At 39.4% G+C, this 23,466-nt stretch overlaps 1 protein-coding gene across 1 annotated transcript in view; it reads right to left on the bottom strand.

Moving 5' to 3' along the window:
* Window positions 1–23,466, bottom strand: part of OXCT1 (3-oxoacid CoA-transferase 1) — a 159,798-nt gene that overhangs the window by 1,914 nt on the left and 134,418 nt on the right. The window contains exons 15-16 of the mRNA XM_061129875.1: window positions 13,698–13,778; window positions 6,492–6,593 (exon numbers count right to left, since the gene is read on the bottom strand). Of these exons, the coding sequence (XP_060985858.1) occupies window positions 6,492–6,593; window positions 13,698–13,778 (183 nt within the window). The remainder of the gene's footprint in view (window positions 1–6,491; window positions 6,594–13,697; window positions 13,779–23,466) is intronic.

Raw genomic sequence — 23,466 nt, 5'->3', positions numbered from 1 at the left:
CTGCTTTGAGTTTCCAAAACTGAATGATGTAGGCAACAAGTAGTCTTGCCATAGACCTCACCTGGAGTTTCCTCATTATTTTCCCTTTTGAGCCAGAGAAAAAGAACACTTTTATCCATTTACATTTTGTGTATCTGGTAGTTCTCAACCTTCTTGCATTAGAGCTCTTAAAGATATTTAAGACTTGCAACCAGGAGGAGGTGGAGGAGGAGCAGCAGGAGATGAACAAGGGCCCAGATAACCGAACTCTCCCGAACAGCCCCCTGAGTTCTGGGACTGATGAAACTTCACTCAGAACAGAGCCATGGAGCAAGCCACGAGTTTCAAAATCCTTCAAGTAGGTCCAGTCAATTCACAATTTTGTTAAGAGATAATGTAGTCTTTGGATAACACACTTTCATCAGAAATTTCATAATCAAAGTGGAAATGATAAAAAGGCAGTAAAAAGATACCAGGTTATTATAAAAAGGAAGTAACAGCATTAAAAATATTAAACATTAACTATGATTATGTTCAACATACCAAATAGCAAATGAATTCCAAGGAGCCTTGAGAAAAGAAATATGAGGGCAGATCTATATTTAATGCTAAAGCTGGTAGAAGAGGAAATCTAAATGTTAGTGTGTGTGTGTTAGTTGCTCAGTCATGTCCAACTCTTTGCGACCTCATGGACTATAGCCCATCAGGCTCCTCTGTCCATGGAATTCTCCAGGCAAGAAAACCGGAGTGGGCTGCCATGCCTTTCTCCAGGGAGCTTCCCAACCCAGGGATCAAACTTGGGTCTCCCGCATTGTAGGCAGATTCTTTACCATCCGAGCTACCAGGGAAACCCTGGTCGTAAGTAGTCTGGCTTAATTTTGATGGATCTTTCAAGGTGTAATAGCAGGTAAACTTAATCTGGCAAATATCCATTAAGTCTTATTTAACAGGCTCCATGGAAAGCACAGTAAGGAATATTAAAATTTAGGTGATTTCTGAGCCCTTCAAGGATGTAACAATTCAAGGGGATCTAATTTGTCTTTCAGAATAAACACTTAAAATTTTGTTAAATGAATGAATGAATGAGTGGACCAACATAAGCCTCAAAGAACCAGAAGAAAGGTCTCCTAATAGAGGTTAAGTCAGTAGTAAAAACAGAAGACGATTATTTGGCTATGATGAGGTTAAATATTGCTATTCATTTGTAAATTGTTTTCTTATTAAGTCTTTATAATGTCAAAAGTTAATGTCCCCTCTTCCATTTTTCTACCTAAAAATGCCACAACCAGAATAAAAAAGATCAGAATGGCTTGGTACATATCTTAGGATAAATGAGAGCTCACTCAGACTTGCCAGCTCCAAGAATGGATATATAATAATAGACAAAATAAAAGATGTTAATATACAAAAGTCACAGATCTTCAATTCTACCGAAAAGAATAAAGATATCTGGGTTCTGAGTATTTAGAGAGTGTGTCTTATAAACGATTTTCTTTTTTTAAACAACAGAGCATCTGTGGAAATAATTTAATGAGATACAACTCTTCTTTGGAAACAGGTCATTTTCTAATACGTGTTTTATAGCATTGCCTTATTTTTTTTAAATTTTTTTTATTAGTTGGAGGCTAATTACTTCACAACATTTCAGTGGGTTTTGTTGATATGAATCAGCATTGCCTTTAAAAGGAAACTGGACACCTTGATGTTTTCAAACTAAACATCTGATCCTTCTCCTTGTCATGCTGGCCCTATTTTGAGCTCTTAGTAACCTTTATAGACTCAGCGTGGAACTTGACTTTTAACAGAAAAGAAGATGAACCTTTAGGTACACTGACTTGGCCTATTTTTTGTAAAGAAAAAATAGCTACGAACCCACCATTTTTCATTTGTTCTCTCACAGTCTCATCAACACGGTGAACCCAGGTAAGCTGAAGCAGATTATCCTGCCCAAGTGATCTACAGGCTAAGCATAGGACTGTATGATTTATGAGCAGAGGATAAGCTAACAAGTTTTCTTCCCAGTCCACTGAAATCCAAAGAATATACTGTTTAATTCTGGTGTAATACCAGTTCATAATAGATAACTGAGAACACAAATTTATTCAACTTGGCAAAGAATGCCTGCCGCTGGCTTTTTTCAGCTTCCCCTGCAAATATACCAACAGGTAGGATTCTTATTTGATTTGCTGCCACTGGTGGTTTAGGTGTATTCCTACCTACAGGAAAGACCAAGGCCCTTGGGAGTAGGAACTACACTAATTTGTCCTGTTTTATTCATATTTCATAGCTTAATATATTATAACATTAATATTAATACACTGGGTGTTTAATAAATAACCATGGACAGACAACTAATAACCTCTGGAAGTTTATTCTACTACATGGTGTTCAACTATAAATTCAATTTATTTTTAAGTTTTTACATTAAAAAAACAAAAAACTTAATAAAACAGAAATATTCTAGTTCAAAAAGGCCCAGAGATATATGTGGTAAAGAAAAACCTATTTTATGTAACTCAAGCATGAATCAGAAAAGAAAGAAATGAATATCCAATTGAAACAACTACTTATTAAAAAAGATACTTTGGAATATAATGGAATTCAAGTGGTATGATGCCACCTTCCTTTTTTTTTTTTTCTGCACCACACAGCTTGCATGATCTCAGTTCCCCTGACCAGGGACTGAACCTGGGCTGCGGCAGAATCCTAACCACTAGACCACCAGGGAACTCATCTCCTTTTTCTTTCTATTTGTCCCATGAAGTAGCTGGCAGTAACACTCTGAGTGATATAAGTATAGCCAGAAGTAAAGAAATTTAACGTGTTCATTAGCTTGTCACAGCTTTAATATGAGAACTGTGCAATATCACTTTGGCTCTTTGAAAATGAATTATTTCTGAATATTTGAGAGATTTTTTTCAAAATGTGAGTGCCCTAGAAAAAAAATAAACCAGAGAACTCCTTAGTCATAAAAATGTTTGGAGCTAAATTATAAAAAAAAAAAAAATAGAAAAGCATTCTTGCACAGCATCGCAGTCAAGCATTTGTAGGGGGTGAATGTGTGTATGGCTTTACCAACCAACAGTGCTGGTGTGAAGCATTTATTCCCCACTGCTCATGGGGAAGGACACTTATCAGTGTAATACTCTGGCCTCAAGTGTGTCCCCTAAGAATGATCTGGGCAGAGGAACTGGGGGTGTGTGGAACTCAGTCTGACCCTTCTTCCTCAGCCTTCTGTAGGGAGCACATGCTGTGTGGCTCTCAGCCACGTGGAAAGAAGTTCAGTAGAAAAGACTCTCCCCTGTGTGGAAGGCCTGATTTTTCAAAGCTGCCTGTAACTGGGAGTGGAGGTCCCTCTCACTTTGTAATTGGTTTGTAATTGGGAAAGCTTATGTGGCTGTACATCTAAGCCACATTCTTCATCCTAGGCTTCATAAGATAATGTTTTAACCTCTGCTTGTCCAGTTCGTTTCTCTCTCTCAATAGATTTGGAACTCAATCTCCAAGAAATACAGAGGAAAGTCCCTTTCTTTATAACAATTGCATTTTTGAAGGAGAGCGATCATATGGAACAAGACCTCTGTCCATTATGGGTTGGCTTCTTTTGCTGTCAACTACTGCTGACCAGAATCTTATTTTAGAAGCGTGAGGAAGTTTCCTGAAATATAGTCAATATTTGCATTTCTTTTACAAAACGTCTACAGCTTTCTCTGGAGTTTCAGACATAACATGACAGAGACTTTCCTATAATTGAAAAGAAAATTCCTTTCTACTCACATTATGGTTACTATGAATTTTTTAAGAAGCTATTTCAAGTGATACCTAAAGGACACATTTTCCCTTCACATTTGCTGTTTTTGCTAATTGCACTGTGACATACAGGAAAGTCTTAGTCATTCTATTTTTTTTTTTAATGTTCAAATACTTCATTACCATTATTTTTAATACCCTGAAACCTCAATTTTGTCATGTCCTGTTATCTGATGTTGTCATATTTGTCTTTTTCTTTGAAATTCTCAGGATTTTCTCCATCAGCTCACATCCACATTCTATATCCTTTGCCCAGTCCCTTGCCCATATTCTTTGCCCAGATTTTTACCAACACATTTTCATAGTTACTTTGACCAAGGTCTTTACCTTTCTTTGGGCCAACTATTCCTTTCTAAAATGTTCACTTCTCAGTATACAGTGAAGGCTGAGTGGCCTTTTGTCAAACAAAGATCTTGAGTAAGTTGTATGCAGTCACATAGAGTAAAATGCTATCTATGGCAGTAATAATCATGAGCTATCTTTTGAATTATCAAATAAAGAGATGTTCTCCCAATGTACTTTATTATTAAAAGTAGCTTGCTGATAACCCAGCTATGAAACAGAGCTTGCGAATAAGACCACTTCAGTCTCTAGTCTTACAGAGAATTTGATACATGTGGATTCATCTGTTAGAGTCTATAGAGATGCCACTGATCATTAGATCCTCAAAATCTAGTTCTTCTGTTGAGATGGTCTAGCTGACACTACTAGACCTTTTCATTTTCAGAGCAATGCTGACCTAAAAATTAACATTTCATTTCAACAGCCTCAGTTGGAGAAAACAAAGTTATACGTCAATGCCAAAAGAGGAGGAGGGTTGCTACTGCGATAAGAGCGGGGCCATAGAGATATTTTTCAATGTATCAAACAAAACAAAAACAGTAAAAATCCATCTTTTTCATTCTTGATTTACCTATATGACTTAAAAAAAAACTGATAACGAGGATATTCTTTTACAATTCCCTTCCGTAGCAGAGACTTGAACATTCTACAGAATGTCTCAAAAATGTCATCTGCTGAAGAAGAGGTTAACTTATCCACAGAGGGGAAAAACTATAAAGAATAGCTAATTAAGGCAGAAGAACTGTTTGCTTTCATCACTGGAGTAAGGAATTCTAAATAGTTAAACTATAAACAAATCCCATTTGTTACCCACTGAGGTCACTGAAAAGTTAATTACAGATGCGCTTTTCATGTAAAGAATTGTTGGAAGACTTCTTTTTTCTGAAAGGAAATTCAAAGAAGGTTAATAGACAAAGACCTTTACACAGTACCAGAAACAGTTATATGTGGATCGTGAATTATGCAGCACAATTGTGTTTACAGATGTTTGTTAAGCACTAATAGGTACTATCCAATCATGTAGTACCTCAGGAAGAAATGTATGAAATACATGCATGCTTTATCAAGTAAGTTCCTTGGTTGCTCAGATGGTAAAGAATCTGGCTGCAAAGTGGGTCAGGTTAATCCTCATTAGGTCAGGAAGACCCCTGGAGAAGGAAAAGGCAACCCACTTCAGTATTCTTGCCTGGAAAATTCTGCAGACAAAGAAGCCTGATGGGCTACAGTCCACAGGGTTGCAAAGAGTCAGACACGACTGAGCAACTAACAGTTCGTTAAATTACTTTCTCCAGGATGGGTAGCTGCAATATTTCTTCTCATTATAAATATATTTCATTTTAACATGTAGAGCTGTTCTTAAAAAGTATGTGAGAAGCAAAGTCTATTTCTTCATTCTTCAGACACATTTCACCTTTACTTTCAATTAACTCCAAATGGACTGAACTCTCTTCTCAATCCAATTAGTTTGGTGATTGGTGATTCATAAATTAGCTCTTATATTAAAAGGCGATTATTTATATTACCAGGCCCGAGCTGGTCTCAGTAGTAAAGAATCCGCCGGCCAATGCAGGAGAAACAGGTTCGCAGGTTCTATCCCTGGGTTCTATCCCTGGAGAAGGGAATGGCTACCGACTTCAGTATTCTTGCCTGGAGAATTCCATGGATATAAGAGCCTGGAGGTCTACAGTCCATGGGGTCACAAAGAACCGGACACAACTGAGTGACCTTGTGAACTTTATTCTCTTTGTTTAAAAAAGGGATTTGGTGATTTTAGTGGATACTCCTGATGTTCTTATATGCTTTGTAAGTCAGAATTTTAAAGCACGCAGTTTTTCTTCAAATACAGGAATCATCTATTTTGTGACTATCAATCCAGTGGTGTTAAAAGCTCAACATTCAAGGATCGCCCATAGATGGAATGATCAGGCAAAGAAGTTAATCAGAAAGAAAATCAAATTCCAGAGATACGTTTCAAAATATGGAAGTATCATCTGTCTGTGTGTGGCTCACATTTTTCAGTTAATTAAGTTTGGCTGTGCCCAATACATAACCCAGAACAGAGGACTGCAAGGAATGTTACAACAAATAGCTTAGAGCTCAGGCGCAACCTGCTGTTTGCAGCAGCTCCTGGTGGGTCCTCCCCCTCCTGCTTCTGATCCCTGAGCCAACCCCGTCCCCTGAGTCAGAGCCTGTTCCTGCTCCCACCTGCTCTCACTGGAGGCACCCGTCCTTCCACTCCTGTTCCTGCAAAGGTCAACTCCAAAAATGATCACAAATTAATGGTTCATGTCCCATAAATACCCATTAATCAAGCTCAGGGTACAGGACAAGTGGCTGGATTTGTTCATAGAAACACTTACTGTGAAATCACACCCAGTGCTCTTTTTTATGTCATCCACTGTCAGGCCTTCCCAGAGTTCAATAAGAGTCAGACCCTTCTTGCTGTCCACATCAAACACAGCCTGTCAAAATCAAGAAAATGACAATGACTATTCCTATCACTGTAATTATTTTATAGCACAAAACAGAAATAACCTCACAAGTTTTTTAAGGACAGAAAAGACCCAGGGTAAAAGACTGAAAATTAGCAATGAAAATATGTCAACTGTAACTACTATATTTTGGTGAGAATAAACGCCAACTCTTTAATTGGCAATTAGTTGGGGAGCTCTGTTGATGCCAGAAAATAAATGAATGTTGACTACTGATGGCATTTGCCACTATTATAACCAGTTTTTTTTTTTTTTAAACTACTTTCCTTTTGTTAGATCTAACACTTTTGGTCAAAATTTAATTTGGTGATTAACAATGATCTGAAAAAAAAGGAGAAAGAAAAACAGGGAGGGAGGAGAGATTTAGAAGGTGAAAGCAAAGGGATGATGGGGGAAAGTTGACTGATGCTTCTCAGTAAATTACCGGAAACAAAAGCAGGTGCTCTGAAGTAGCTAGGAGTTAATTGTTTTTTTTTTTTTTTTTTTTTTAAATTTTTCCATGTGGACCATTTCTAAAAGCCTTTATTGAATTTGTTACAATGTTGCTTATATATGTTTGTTTTGTGGCCCTGAGGCATGTGGGACTTTAACTCCCTGACCAGAGACTGAACCCCAACCCCCTGCACTGAAAGGTTAAGTCTTAACCACTGGACCGCCAGGGAAGCCCCAGCTAGGAGTTAACTGTAAAGGGACAGTTCACCCTGAAAGACAACCCCCTCCCCCAGGTAAATATCAAAGCTTTCCCTTAAGTCCTGCGAAAACACACAGGTCTGAAAGCATAGCATGAGACTCTCCCTCTGGTGTGGAAATCAAATGAAGATGCTTACGTTTAGGACAAGCATGAGAAGGCTCACCTCACCCTAAATACTGCATTTCAACATTCTGATTGGTTATACTAGGTGACGGTGGTGCCAACTGGTATAGCTTGACCCAAGCAGGTAGATTCAACCAGCTGTGTCTGACACAGAACACGTATGGTCACTCTTGGTAAGTGACAAATTGAGTAGAAGGGACCCACAAAGTCACGCAATAAAACCTTCCACACAAGAATTCTTCAAAGCATCCTTCTGAGATGGTCTCTGGGGCTTTGTTTAGAAACTTCCAGTGGTAGAAGGTTGGAGAAGACTCTTGAGTGTCCCTTGGACTGCAAGGAGATCCAACCAGTCCATCCTAAAGGAGATCAGTCCTGGGTGTTCACTGGAGGGACTGAGGTTGAATTTGAAACTCCAATACTTTGGCCACCTGATGAAAAGAGCTGACTCATTTGAAAAGACCCTGATGCTGGGAAAGATTGAGAGCAGGAGGAGAAGGGGATGACAGAGGATGAGATGGTTGGATGGCATTACTGACTCAATGGACATGGGTTTGGGTGGACTCCGGGAGTTGGTGATGGACAGGGAGGCCTGGCATGCTATAGGGTTCATGGGGTCGCAAAGAGTTGGACACGATTAAGCGACTGAACTGAACTGAGTGGTAGAAGGCTCACTTTCTCAGGCAGATTACCTACCAATGGGAAGCTCTAACTGCAAGAAGCAAAAGTGCTTCCCTAAACATTCACTCATGGACTCTACGGTAAGTTTTCCTCCCATGCACAGGAATCATTCCCTCTTTCAGTTTTCAAGGTCAGTCTTCCTCAGACTTAAGCTTTATGCTTCCCAGATCTTTCCTCTTCTCTGGAATTACCTTAAATTCAACTATTATTTTCAGCCTTAGAATCTTTATTTTCATCTACCTTGGTAGTCCACCCCTAAATTGACATTTTTAAACACACTCCTGGAGGCTATTAAAAAGACACAGCAATGTGTACTCCAATATAAAATAGAAAATTTTAAAATAATAAAAAAGAAGACACAACAATATGTAGTGGAAAGAATCCTGGCTTTCAAGATGAACTGGAATTCCAGCTCAGCTGACAATAGCTATGCAATATTTGCTGAACCTGTCTTCACATCTGTAGATGCATGTCAAACAAACCTACTTCCCAAGATTGTTATACAGAACAAATATAATAACAAACCTACTCTGAGCAGCTGGCCTCATGCCTGAGACATAGCAAGGACACCACAGAGGCATATTCTTTCTCCCACATGTGCGTATGTGTGTGAACACAAATTAAACACCCAAATGCTTATCTGTCTCCAGATAATTGATATTTCTCCACAGGCAAAACATTAAAAGACTAGTGATATTTGCTTTGCTTGATGAATTCATAGACACCTGATTGGCTTTACTGGAAAAGATGATTTAAATTTGGGATGATATATTTCAGCAAACTTTTTTGTTTCCACATTTTAATGTTCCTAAAGACACTTTTTTCAGCTGAAATATGTTTTGAGAGGAAAAAAATGATCAGTGAGGAACGTCTGTATGATGCAGTAGATTATTCAAAACGACAATTACAATTTTTTCTTAATTGGCAACTTTTTCTTTGCAGAAAATGTGTCTGGAGCATCATTCATACTATATTCTTTCCCTTGTATTATGAACAACCACAAATTTATCAAAATGGAACAAATAAGAGAAAAAGAGCCTTACTGTGTATAACTGTGGTATTATGAATATAAGGCTTCGGTGATCAAGAAGATAAACTCTGTGGCAAATGACATTGCTTTTAAAAACCTTTTATTAACATCTTTATCAATCCCTAATTAGCTCTCAGGTTCATATATCAGAAAACTAAGTATTATGAATTAAAAAAATGAGAAATCTACTTTTGAAATATTGAGGGAGATTCCCCACTTAGTCGTATAAAGTGTAAACAAAAACTTGATAAAAGACAGACACTAAAATCTAAAAGCTACAATCAACTGTTCAACTACCAAGAATAATATTTCAATTACTTTGTTTTACAGATGAATAATTTTATTATTTTTTTCACCACCATAACAGGCTGCATTATGGATAAAGCAATTAGTCAGAGCCCAAGTGCTGTTGAGGAAGGCATCTATCATCCCATCATTCTAGCAACACAAAACCAAGAAAGCAGAGTTGTAATATCTCTGAAGCCTCTTTCAAATGGCAGGCAACTAATGGAACTTTCCTTAAGAGCTGAAAATGGAATTCTAGTCCCACATCTGCTCTGGCAGAGTGTTCACAGTCATTAAACTTCATAGCACGGCAGCATTTATTAAGCATCTTCTATGTACGGAGCACAGGGGAATACGCTACCTACTCCGTTCGCTGAGGCACCCAAAGTGCCATACCTAGCTCCCTTTACCTACACAACGCCCCCGACAGGTTAGGTTCCAGTCACCCCCGTCTGCTAATGAGTTCACACATTCCTTCCAATGTGTGAGCTCCTTCACACTTCTCTGAGCTCCAGATACCCATCTCCACTTGTTTATCAGAAATCTCAGACTGGATACTTTGGATGTCACTTACTCAGGAATATCAAGTTGAGTATGCTCAAACAAAACCTATTTTGTCGCTGCCTCCCCTGGCTCCTCCCTTACTCTTCCTGCAGAGCCAGCCTTCATTAAAGATAAAAGAGGTAAACCATGCCTCTAGCCAGAAAACTCAGGAATCACCTCTGCCTTAGCGACTATGCCCCATTCATCACCAAGTTAGGCTGAGTCCATCTCCTAAATCTTTATGAAATCTCTCTTTGGGTCTTGTGGTTTAGGACCTTGATATTTTTGACCAAGATACCTGAAGGGGGTTCTCATGGCTTCTCCCCCTACTCTACGTAAAAACCACATGACTCTTTACAAAATGCAAATCTAATCAATGGTGCTCCCAACTATTAAACATCAAGAAAGTGAAAGTGAAATTCACTCAATTGTGTCCAGCTCTTTGTGACCCCATGGAATTCTCCAGGCCAGAACACTAGAGTGGGTAGCCTCTCCTTTCTCCAGGGGATCTTCCCAACCCAGGGATGGAACCCAGGTCTCCCACATTGCAGGCGAATTCTTTATCAACTGAGCCACAAGGGCAAAGTCCATTAAAAATCATGAAGGACTCCCAACTGCCTTCCATATAAAACTCAGATTTACTAACAAGACATTCACATTCCTTCATAATTTGGCCCCTCACTGGCTTTTCACCTTCAGCCTTCAAAATCCCTGGCTACACCCTCACTCCATGTTGTCCCATGCTCCACACTGTCCCACATGAAAGTCCTGGAGTAAGCTGTGTTTTGATACCTCTGTGACTCTGCTTATTCTCTTCCTTTTGCCTTGAAGGGCCTCTTTGGTCTTATTTTCACTTATAAAAACTCGTATTTATTTTTCAAGACTCATCACTCAATCTATTAATTTTCTCATCAAGGAAGGTATGGTATTTATTCAACAGGCATTCACTGTGTACAGGTCAAGCATTATGCTCAGTGTTGGATAAATAGTAATGAGCGAGACGGCAGAGCTCAGAGGTTATTTCAATACAGTGCTAAGTTAGGGTGGAGTCCTAAGACTCAGGGAAGCAACGACAAGACTTGGGGAGAGATAGGGAAGGTTTGCCAGAAGAATCAATAGCTGAGACATAAAAGATGAGCAGGAATCAGTCAGATGGCTAGGGTGGCAAGAGCATGCCAGGGAGAGAGACAGGATGTGCAAAGTCCCAGAAGAACATGGTGTGTGTTGGGGGGGAAGGTGCAAGTGATGCCGTATAGTTCACAGCATTTACGACGGTAGAAGTGGGGAGAATGTTAAGGCAAAAAGAGAGCAACTGACTGGAGGAGAAAAGATTCAGACTGTGAAATGCCTTGCAGTTAAAAGCTTGTATTTGATGGGAATTCCTGGTGGTCCAGTGGCTAGGACCCTTAACTTTCACTGCCGAGAGTTGTTTTTTGTTGTCACTGAGACCCTCAGTCCTGTCTGACTATTTTCGACCTCATGGACTATACAGCCTGCTAGGCTTCTCTGTCCATGGAATTTCCCAGGCAGAGATACTGGAGTGGGTTTCCACTTTCTTCTCCAGGGGATCTTCCCGAACCAAGAATCAAACCCATGTCTCCTGTGTTGGCAGGAGGATTCTTTACCACTGAGACTACTAGGGCCTGGGTTCAAACACGGTGTTGGGGAACTAAGATCCTACAAGCTGCGCAGTGTGGCCAAAAAAAAGAGAGGGAAAGAGAGAAACGCTTCTATCTGATACCACTGAGCTTTCCTGAGACTCTCTTGAGCCTGCCAAGCAGCTTTCCTCTGTGTCCCCAGCTCAGCATCTGACCTGCCGCGCCTCTCCCGTGGACTGTACTGCGTGCATTGCTCTAAGTGCTGGCATCTCTGGACGCTTGATGTCGGCTCCACCTGAACGTGCTCCTGGGGGCAGACTGTCCTCCTTTCTGAGCCCACTGTTGGCAATAGTCTGCCTCAGAGAAGGAGCTCAAAAATACTTATGAAATGAAAGAATGTACAAAACAATAATGCAGATGGAGAGAAAGGGTAGAAAGCTTTTTTTAAATGGCAGCAAATTTAAATAACATACAAGTAATGTCATGAGAAAATGCAGGCATGTAATCAGTGGTTCCCAAGCTTTTTTGGCACCAGGGACTGGTTTAGTGGAAGACAATTTTTCCACAGACTGGGGGTAGCGGGTGGGATGATTCAGGTGGTAACGTGGAAAGATAGGGAGAGACGGGAAGAAGCAGATGAAGCTTTGGTTGCTCATCTTAATGCTCACCTCCAGCTGTGCCAGCTGGGTTTAAGACGGGTACCCGGGGGCTGCGGGCCCCTATATTAGATGGTAAGTGCCAAAATGAATGGTGGGCCACTCTGAGGATGAAATTGTGAGTGCTAAATTATCTGAAACCTCTTCATGATGAGCTGGAAATTATATTAAATGATGGGTAGGATTTGGGGAGGCAGAGGAGAATGGGAGCTGTTCCACATGAAAGCACTAAACTGGTAAGAACCAGGTGAGGGCACACATGAAGGGGGGGGATGCAGCGAGAAGGCTTACCTGGGAGAAGAGGAAGACTGGGGGTTAAAATGTAGCTGGGATTATCCTGAGAAGCCGTACCACATTACTTTACTAAAGAAAACAGGATCAAGGACTGTTATGTCTTTGATTTCAAAGTAATGGATTCTTTTCAACAAGTCCTGTCCATGATTGTGGAGGAGTTTAAGAAATGGTAAGACTTGGAATAAATGGTGAGGTTAAATTTGTGCTCTTTTATCGGCTTGTTCTTCTCTACATGTCATCTTTATGGATATAAACTGCCCTAGGGGCAGGCACAATTTTAGTACAAAACTCTCCTTAAAATGTGGTTTCTGAAAAGTATTCTAAGCCTTCTACTTCAAAAGGCTGCTTTAGGGTGCTTCGTACCACAACTGAATGAGGGTTCTAAACCTGTTTGATGCCAAAAGGAACAGCACCATTACGAAAAAACCAACTCTTGATCTAGAGAATTCTGTTCTGTGGTTCATCAAAATACTGAATCAAAACAATGAAAATGACACCCTCCCGGCTCACTTAGGAGAACAACGTCATTCCAGCATCTCAGGTTCAAATCTGGGTCGGAAAGGAACTACAGCACCTGCAGTGATGCTGTTCTCTCAGTTTCAATATACCAGTAACCATTTTCTATCAAAGAAGATAGTATCTAGAGATCCTCTAAAACGCAGGTGTGTTCTGAAGTCCACTTTATGCAAGAATCAAAGAACAGATTTTTTGGTTCACTGTGGGGCCATACTGCAATTTGCACCTAAATGGTTAAAACCTAATTTTTACTGAGTTTCCTAAAATGAGATCCAACAATGTGTACTTGCAATTTAGGAAATCAAAGAAGAAAGGAATGATAAATATATTCTTAACTTCGTATAGATCATCTATTGTATTAGTCCAAGTATAAGGCTCAATATAACTTTTCTTTGATTGTATCACACTGTCAAAGTTACCAAGGGCAGGAGTTCAATTTTGTGTGTATATGTGTATTTCCAGAGAAGTTCACTTAAGAATTCTGCATCCAGAAACATTAAATTGATGAATCTTCCTATTCAGTCTACCCACAGATTAAATTAATCCTATGACTACCAATGCAATACACTTTTAGAAAGTAACAAAAAGTTCTGAAATGCTTATACATTTTTTAAAAAAGGTAGCAGGTACTAGAGGAAGTAAAAGAGAAAGGCACTTTACCTTTTCAGTAATGATGCGGTTGACACACTGCTTTCCTGTTAGAGGTAATGTACATTTCTCCATGATTTTATGTGCATTTCCCTGTTTTAAAAAACATCAAGAAGAGCAGTTAGGGGCTGATTCTTACTTAGAATTGGTATAAGATAGGACAAAAGGAATTAACAGAGAAACTGTCTCCTAAGTACAGGCTATTTCAAAACTTGTGCCATCATGCTTTCACCTTTGTGGAGGCAGCTTGTGTTCCTACAGTAATTTAGGGAGAAATATAAATGAGTAGCCAAAGGCATAACTGGTTTAGTTGGGAAACATCCAGCCACAGATTTGATCTCTCAAGCCTCCGCCCTTAGATCTTCCAAGGAAGGGTCTCCTTGACAAATGAGTTTTTGGTTTGTTTTTTTTTTACCAAGGGTAAGGGGCATACATAGGATGCAAATGCATATTATACATTCTTTCAAGTTTTATTTTTGTTTGTTGAAAAAGTAATATATTCACAGAGAAAAGCAGTTCTGGATGCCCCTCTGTATCCTTAGATGTGCTCTGAACAGGAAATCAATTTCAACTTTATTTAGCATTTTTCTATATCCATCTATACATTCATTCTCTTCTTACCTCTGCATTTAAAAATTTTTTGTTTTGTAACAAATTTTACTTTACTATCTACTATGGCTTACTACAGGGTATTAAATATAGTTTTCCGTGCTATATGATAGGACCTTCTTGTTTATCCACCCTGTATACAATAGTTTGCATCTACTAGTCCCAAATTTCCAATTCAACCCTCTGCTCACTCACTTTCACAAGTCTGTTTCTGTTTTTTTTTTTTTTTGTGGCTGAGCAACATGACTTGTGGGACTTTAGTTTTCCAAAAAGGGATCAAACCTGAGCCCTAAGCAGTGAAAATGCTGAGTTCTAGCCACCAGACTGCCAGAGAATTCCTTACAGGAATTCTGTTCTCTATGTCTGTGAGACTGCTTCTGTTTCATAGATAAGTTCATTGTGTCATATCTTAGATACCACATGTAAGTGATATCATAGGTATTTTTCTTTCCCTGTCGGACTTACTTCACTCAATGTGATCTTGAAACTCATCCATGTAGTTACAGATGGCATCATTTTATTCTTTTTTATGGCTGAGTAATACTCCAGTGTATATATATATATATATATATATATATATATATACACACACACACACTACATCTTCTTTATTCATTCATCAATGGACATGTAGGTTTCTATTTCTTGGCTACTGTAAGTAGTGCTGCTATGAACATAGGCGTGCCTGTATATTTTAAAATTAGAATTTTGTCCAGATATATGCCCAAGAATGGGACTGCTAACTCACAGGGTAACTCTACTTTTAGTTTTATGAGGAACCTCCATACTGTTTTCCATAGTGGCTGTACCAATTTACATTCCCACCAAAACTGTAAGAGGGTTCCCTTTTCTCCACACCCTCTGCAGCATTTGGCATTTGTAAACTTTTTAATGATGGCCATTCTGACTGGAATAAGGTGGTACCTCAATGTAGTTTGATTTGCATTTCTCTAATAACTAGTAATGTTGAGCATCTTTTCATGTGCTTATTGGCCATCTGTATGTCTTCTTTGGAGAAATATCTGTTTAGGTCTTCTGCCCATTTTTTCATTGGGTTGTCTGTTTTTTTGTTATTGAGTTGTATGAGCTGTTTGTATATTTTGGAAATTAAGACCTTGCCAGTTCCATTTTTTTCAAATATTTCCTCCCAGCTTGTACATCATCTTTTTATTTTATGGTTTCCTTTGCTGTGCAAAAGCTTATAAGTTTGATTAGGTTCCATTTGTTTATCTTTGCTTTTATTTCTATTGCCTTGAGACTGTTCTAAGAAAATACTGCCATAATTTATATTAGAGAATGTTTTGTCTATGTTCTCTTCTAGTTTTATGTTGTCATGTCTTATACTTAAGTCTTTAAGCCATTTTGAGTTTATTTCTGTGTATGTGTTAGGTAGTGTTCTAATTTCATTCTTTTACATGTAGCTCTCCAGTTTCCCCACAACTTATTGAAGAGATGGTTTTTTTCTCTACTGTATATTCTTGCCTCCTTTGTCGAAGATTAATTGACGAAAGGTGTGTGATTTTATTTCTGGGCTCTGTATTCTGTTCCATTGAACCTCTGTATTTTTAAATACTATGTAGACCAAGCTATTTACATCTAAATTAATCAGCTTTAGATAATACCTATTAACTTCTTTACAGAGGCACATGAAGATTTTCCTCTCCTGCAAACCCCCATGTTTCATCATCTTCAGTTCACCCAGTGTAGCCATGTTGCAATTCATACATAACTCAGTAGTCAGATTTTACACCATGATGGCAAAATGACTGTAAAATGGCTCACTGATGCCCCAGGTAGTGTAGAAAACCATGATTATATTCACTTTTTTATATAGCTATTTGCCTTTCCTGGAATATGTCTTGGCCTCAGTTTGCTCACTGGTAAAATGTGTGTGCTGGTCTATAGTCATATTTTTTTCAAAGTTTCCTTCAGCTACACTACCTTTTCTTCAAACATGAAAGAGGGATTGAGATGGGAATCAGGTTTTCAACCATCAACCCCTTTTCGCCATTCCCTACTCCTCCCACCCCACGCAGAACAGAGTTGACTGATGGGGCACATCTCTGAAGCACAGTTGAAACATTAACTCTGATGATCTGATCTTCAGATCACTTTCTTCTGATTATGATGAAGCTCCTTTCTAAGTATCAAGCATCAGGAGCCTAAATTACTATTTCCCTTGAGGCTGAAGGCTAATTTGTCACATTTTAGATCCTCTATTTAAAATGGCAAAAATGCTCCTACTGCTTCCATTTTGGGTCTAAAAGCACCCCACACATGATGCCATCATCATCTTTAGCCATCTCCAAGTTTTACCTTCTTGATTATGCACCACTACCTGGCTTATGTCTCTCTCTCAAAACTGCTGTCATACCAAGTATGATCAGAAGCAAAGGACTTCAAACAACTGGGCTTAAGATTTTACTCCTTGTGATAACACATCAATGCACCAACATACGAATAATTAAGAGGCTTTAGTATACTTAATCCAGTGTATGGCACAAAATATATTCAGTGTTTTTTGAATGAACAAATGGGGGAAAAGGGGGAATTCCATTGGGAATCTTGGGTGAATTTCAAAAAATGACAAACTGTATTATTTTAATTTAGTCAAAATTAGTGCTAAATATATATCGAGAGAGTGGATAGACATTACACTTTTAACAACAAACTGTATGTTTCTAGATTTTACTGTGTAAGAAAATTTACAACTGCAGAAATAAAACCTCATTTCTGCTTCATTTTTAATGATCTATTTTCATTCCCAGATTTCAAAGAAAGCTTGCACGTGTCACAGACGCTTAATTAAAGAGCTGAAATTAATGATGAATGTTCGAACTTCTATAGTTGTCAGGACTCCTTGCACTTCATATAAATCAAATAAGACATGTCACAATGAATTCCAGGTCTGCATGTGAACAAAGTGAACAATCTGTGGGCCTCCAAGGAACGTTTTCTGTGGGGAGCTCTTACTTTGTTCTCATTATTTGAGCAAGATCTACATCTGGTGTGAAAGCAGTCACTTGGGTTTCAATGAACAACCAACTCTGGTTTAGGAGAATTTCAACTACCAGAATTAACTGTGCCCAACCAAGACAGAGGGGCTTCCCTGGTAGCTCAGCTGGTAAAGAATCCACCTGCAATGCAGGAGACCCAGCTCAATTCCTGGGTTGGAAGATCCCCTGGAGAAGGGATAGGCTACCCACTCCAGTATTCCTGGGCTTCCCTAGTGGCTCAGACAGTAAAGAATCCACCTGCAATGCAGGAGACCTGGGTTTAATCCCTGGCTTTGGAAGATCCCCTGGAGGAGGACATGGCAACCCATGCCAGTGCTCTTGCCTGGAGAGTCCCCACGGACGGAGGAGCCTGGCGGGCTACCGTCCATGGGGCCGAAAAGAGACGGACACGACTGAACGATGAAGCACAGCACAGCACATCACCAAGACACACCTTTCAGAAACCATTTCCATGTAAGCAGTATAGCTCAGTGATTCAGAGCAGAGTCAAAAGACCTGAGTGGAAAGCCTCACTCCAGTCCACACTAGCTGGGCAAGGATCCTGTGTCCATGCTTATCCAGCTGCTATACCTCAGGGGTGACTCTAAGTGTCCAGCACTTAGCAAGTGCTCAATAACCTTGAACCGTTTACATAACCTATACTGAACATTTCCACAATCTACTAGGGAATTCTTCAGGCTTTCTTGGTGGCTCAGATGGTAAAGAATCCACCTGAAATGCAGGAGACCCAGGTTGGTCCCTGGGTGGGGAAGATCCCCTGGAGAAGGCAATGGCAACCCACTCCAGTATTCTTGCCTAAAAAATCCCATGGACAGAGGAGCCTGACAGGCTACATGGGGACCTACGTGGACATAGTCCATGGGGTTGCAGAGTCAGACAGAACTTAACAACTAAACCACCAGGAATTCTTCAGGAAGTCTTAAGTTCCTCAATGAAGTTGAACACAGAATTACACAGAAAATTACACAGAATTACACAGAAAAGTCACAGAATTCCTGAGACTCACAAAACCTATGAAACTGCAACCCGTATTTGGGAGCAAACCAGATGGCTGGCCTAGGATGGCAGCACCAACAGTATTCTTGTAGTGAGAACAAGGTAGCTAGATGACTCCATTCACACTGAGCTTCAAGACATAACACAGATCAAGGAAAAAGAGAAAATGAGATGCAGAAGGATTAAAGAAGATCACAATTTCAATATTCAACAAAAGGCTAGCTATGAAGCCAAAATATGACTAACTCCCACTTGGGCACTCTATTCTAACCACGCCAGGCTGAGCCTTACAATGTGCCATGATTCACAAGGCAGGAACAATCGCTGGGATTTTAGCAATAAAAAATAAATCCCAAAAAAGAGATGCAGGGTAGTGTGGTAGCAAAGAACACTTTATTAGGAGTCCAAAGACCGGGTGTTTCATTTTAACTCTTCCATTTCATTGTCATTTGGTCCTTTAAATTCTTTGTGCTGTGGTTTTCTTTTCAACTGCCAAGTCTTCTTCCTTACCTGATCACGGTAGGAAGAAATGTTCTGAAAGTGCAGTAAAGTGGGAGGGGTTGAATCTACATGTGAATTTTTAGGGTGAGTGGTGTCTTGTTCATCTCCATCAATCTGCTCCTTTATTTTCTCCATGAAGAAATGTCAGAAAAAGTAGATGAGCAGACACCAAGAGTAGCATCAAAAAAGCTCTGACTGGTCCTCAAGGCTTCTGACTTTTATATATATTTCCTTCTTTGCTAACTTCATCATAACCTTGGTGAACATTTAAATCTCTTTCCCCCACCTGATTCTTCAGCTTTTCTCTTCCCCACTGCATCAGTTACAGACCTCCTACAAAATCTAGGAAACCGCCATTTTCTCTTTATCCAACCGAATACTTCCTATTAGCAGCTTCATGGTGATGCCTCTTTATTTCTTTAGATACTCTGTGTGCAATTTTGCTAAATTCTTCAGTATAAATAGTTCTGGTTAAATGATAATAAACCCCTTGTTATCATTACAACAAGCTTCATGTTATCACAATAAACTTACTCCCAGATAAGAAGTTCTCTTTTTTACAGTGATTTTTGCATTCCATGTCAACATTTCATTTATCTGAGGCAACAGAGCATTCATGTAAGACTTTGCTTTACATAAAACCCCATTTTTATGCCCATCTTTTCTGTTAAGTGTTTCTTAAATGTGGCCCAATATTATTTCTTCTTTCAGGCGTCTTCTTTGGGAAAGCCCTGTGATCAAGTACGAAGAAGGCAAAGTCTAGAAGGTGGTTGCTCCTTAAGGGATCAACTCTTCAAGGGTGTGTTCATGCCACCTGAAACACACGCCATGTAGCCCTTCACCCCACATTTGAATGGCAACACCCACCCTACTCTTCATGACTTGGCTCTGGTGTCGTCTACCCTGGAGAAACCATCTCCAACATCCCCTAGAGAGTGCCCCCACTCCAGTGTCCAAGGGACATCCCCAGTCTGGCGCACCTCTTAGGTGGTGCTGTTTCCTCTGCTCTCCACGTATGTAACTGTTGCCTTCTCTTTACCCACCACTGGACTCTTAGCTCCCTGGATGCTGAAACAATTTATCTCTGTATCTTCAGCAGTGAGTAGAGTACTAGACAAACCACAGTGATCAGTAAACACTGTCTGACTATTACAATTCTGATCCAAGAAATCCAGCAGCATTAGAGTTGTAAAATATCATGTGGCTGAGTGTCTGTGGACCACTAGAGGCTGTTTCAGTCCTAAGAAATGTACTTCTACCTCCTTAGCATCTCTGAGCGCACTAGGAGAAGTAAGGCTCACAGAAGTGTACAAAGGAACTTAGGGGAGATAGATAAAGGCATGAGCAAAGGGAGAAGCAGACATCTCAAGACTATACTATAGAGAATGCCCTTGTGGTCCATTGGTTAGGATGTGACATTTTCACTGCCCTGGCCTGGGTTCAATCCCTGGTCAGGAAGCTAATATCTCACAAGATATGTGGCACAGCCAAAAAAGATAAAAATAAAAGGACTGCATTAAGAAGCATACACAAGTATGAGACAGAAACTGAGTGAATGACACTTCTTCTACATCTTCTGCCTGCTCTCTCCTAAAGTTGCAAGGTTTACATGAATCTGCTGAAAAGCAGGGCTGCAAAGGCTGACCCTGTCAAAGGAATACTCCACACTTTGTCTGGGGCACAACAAAACCAAGGACAGGTCTCTCTTACGGCATACCAAGATATCACGGAGGAAACCTGAGTGCCACTGCCCTCACCCCTCCCTTCTATACACACACACACACGCACACACAGAACAGACATAAAAAACTGGGGAACACTCTATTACAAAACCCACGGCTGTCAAATCACTGCGATGATTGATATGGTACCTAGAAGAGAAACATGGGAGTTGCTAAAGAAAGAAAATCAAGGTACACAGAATAAAAGGATAAGATGATGATCATATTACTCACACTGAGTTTATCCTCATGGGATATTTTTAGCCTTTACATAGCACCTATTTGGTCGGGATAACAACAATCCACATAGGACTTCAGTGGAAAGACTCAGCTAGCTCTGAAGTGGAGAACAATTGCTATTTCAAATGGTTTTTACATGTGGATGTAATAACAGTTTGTAGTTACACAGGCACATTCTCAGGGGAAGACCAGCCAAATGAGACAATAGATACAGCAAGTCATTTCCCTGAAAATAGTCTTCAGGGCTTTGAGACCTTAGAATAGAAGGCCATTTTTCTTCAATATAACACAAAGGTCTTTATCATGGCCTTTTATTTTCTCTCCTAAGACTGCATTCTATGGTCTCTAGACGAAGGATGGCAGAGCCCAGGACTGAGCAGAAATTGTTTTCTCTTTCCATCCCTGAACTGCTATGATGCCTTAGAAAGCCGCTCCGAGTGTTAGCTTTCCTATCAAGAACTATGGATACTCAAGATCACAGGACCTCATGTTATTCACTTAATTAAGTTCTATAAGACATTTTAACGGGCTTTATTGGTTGTTGGGCTGTGTTCTGCTATTTTCTTCCATTTAAAAAAAATTTTTTTTGCAGGCGTGTCAATCATTAAAGGACAAATAAAAAAGACAAAACCATGTGAAGATTTCCATTTTTAATGGTGAATGTTGTTTTTTTTCCAAACAAGCCTAGCCAAGAAGTTTCATTAACAAATTATAAAACAGCGACAAGCTCTTATGAATGGAAAAAAATTAAACCAAATGAAACTGTTAATTAAGAATTATTCTCACAAAAGAATACTTTCTTTATCTTGGGATACTTTTCAATGTTGCTGAAAATTATCTCAAGGATGTTTCTGAGAAAGCATTTTTTAAAAAACTCTTTCATATTTGCTGACTTTTGGTAATATATTTGATCCAAATTAAAAAGAATGAATAAATCTCATTTATCTATACTTTGTTTAATTCCTCTGCACAAAAAAACAAAGACAAGGTAAAACTATTCAGGATTCCATATGACACCTTTGCTATCAGATATGAATTGGACTTAATAAAAGTATTATTCCCAAAGACTTATTCTCAACTTCATGACCAAAAAAAAGACAAATGAACGTATGTATGAAACAGAATCCGAGACCTAGAGAACAAACTTCTCACTGGGGGGAAGAGCGGGGAGGATGGACGGATGGGAGCTTGGAATTGACCTGTACACACTATTATATTTAAAACAGATAACAACAAGAAGCTACTGGATAGTTCAGGGAACCCTGCTCAATATTCTATAATAACCTAAATGGGAAAAGAACTTGAAGAAGAATAGATATATGTGTAACTGAATCACTCTGCTGTATACAACATTGTTCCTCAACTATACCCCGATATAAAAGGTAAAAAATAAGGTTACGTTATATTAGAAAAGCAAGACAAAGTAAAATAGTATTCAAGATTTTGATATGACTGCTTTGCTATCAGATATGGATTAGACTTAATAAAAATATTATTCTCAAAGACTTATCCTCAGCTTCGTAACAATATAATTATGACTCTTTTTATCCTTTAGAATCCAGGCCTCCTACTGTAATAAAAATAAAACCTAAGCCTGTTTCAGAAATAGAGCTCTCATTTATGTTCTCAAAAATAAGTACCAGAGCTTTGCCTGTTTCCAATAAATGACAACTATGACTGAATTTCTTTGCTTTTGTGCTCTGAGAGTTATACCCTTAGGAACACATTTCCAGTACACAATACTGAGAACAAAACACTTTCCTTTATATTGTTAGTGATGATGGTAGTTGCCAGACAGAAAAGTTTAGTAACAGAAAAGGGAGGCAGGATATATAGGTTCTCAGCTTGCTTCTGATCTTAATTTTCTACTTGACCTTTATCAGAATGTTTATAATCTCCATGAAATTTGGCTGGATTATCTTTAGAAGGAAAACAGTTAAGACCTACCTCTGAAGAGTGTTAAAAAATAGAGGCAGTTTATGAACATGTAACTGCTTGGAAAAAGTTAAAAGTGTTCAAATATGCTCAAATTAATGAATTCAACAATTATTGATTCCTTATATGCACCGAGCATGATTTTCTTCAGCTATTGTGATAGAAAGAGCCCTGCCCTCATGAACTCACATTCTAGTGCAGAAAGGAGATGAAGAATCATCAGAAGAGGGGGGAATTTCATTTTGTGTAATAATCAGGGGAAGCTTCTCTGGTATTCTGAACAGAGATCTGACTGAACTGAGGAGGCGAGCCATGCAGATACCTGAGGAAGAGCTTTCCAGGCACAGAGAGTAATAAGCACAAAGGCCCCGAGGCAGAGAGTGTTTGGAATGTTCCAGAAACTTAGAAGAATAGAGTCTGGCTAGAGCTCAGTGGGGAGAAGGCAATGGCAACCCACTCCAGTGTTCTTGCCTGGAGAATCCCAGGGACGGCGGAGCCTGGTGGGCTGCCGTCTATGGGGTCACAGAGAGTTGGACACAACTGAAGCGACTTAGTAGCAGCAGAGCTCAGTGGGCAAGTGAGAGAATCCCAGTAGCTGGAATCACAGAGGTACTGGGATTGATGTTGACAAACCAGGGAGGGCCTTAGAGACAATATGTAGCACTCTGAACTTGATCTAAGGGAGATGGGAAGCCATGGAGAGTTTCTGTAACCAGAAAGAAGTAATATAATCTGATTTATATTTTTAAAACATCCCTCCTA

The sequence above is a fragment of the Dama dama genome, chromosome 25, assembly GCF_033118175.1.
Source record: "Dama dama isolate Ldn47 chromosome 25, ASM3311817v1, whole genome shotgun sequence".
In the NCBI taxonomy this organism is placed as follows: domain Eukaryota; kingdom Metazoa; phylum Chordata; class Mammalia; order Artiodactyla; family Cervidae; genus Dama; species Dama dama.
This window is presented reverse-complemented; position numbering and strand designations above follow the sequence as displayed.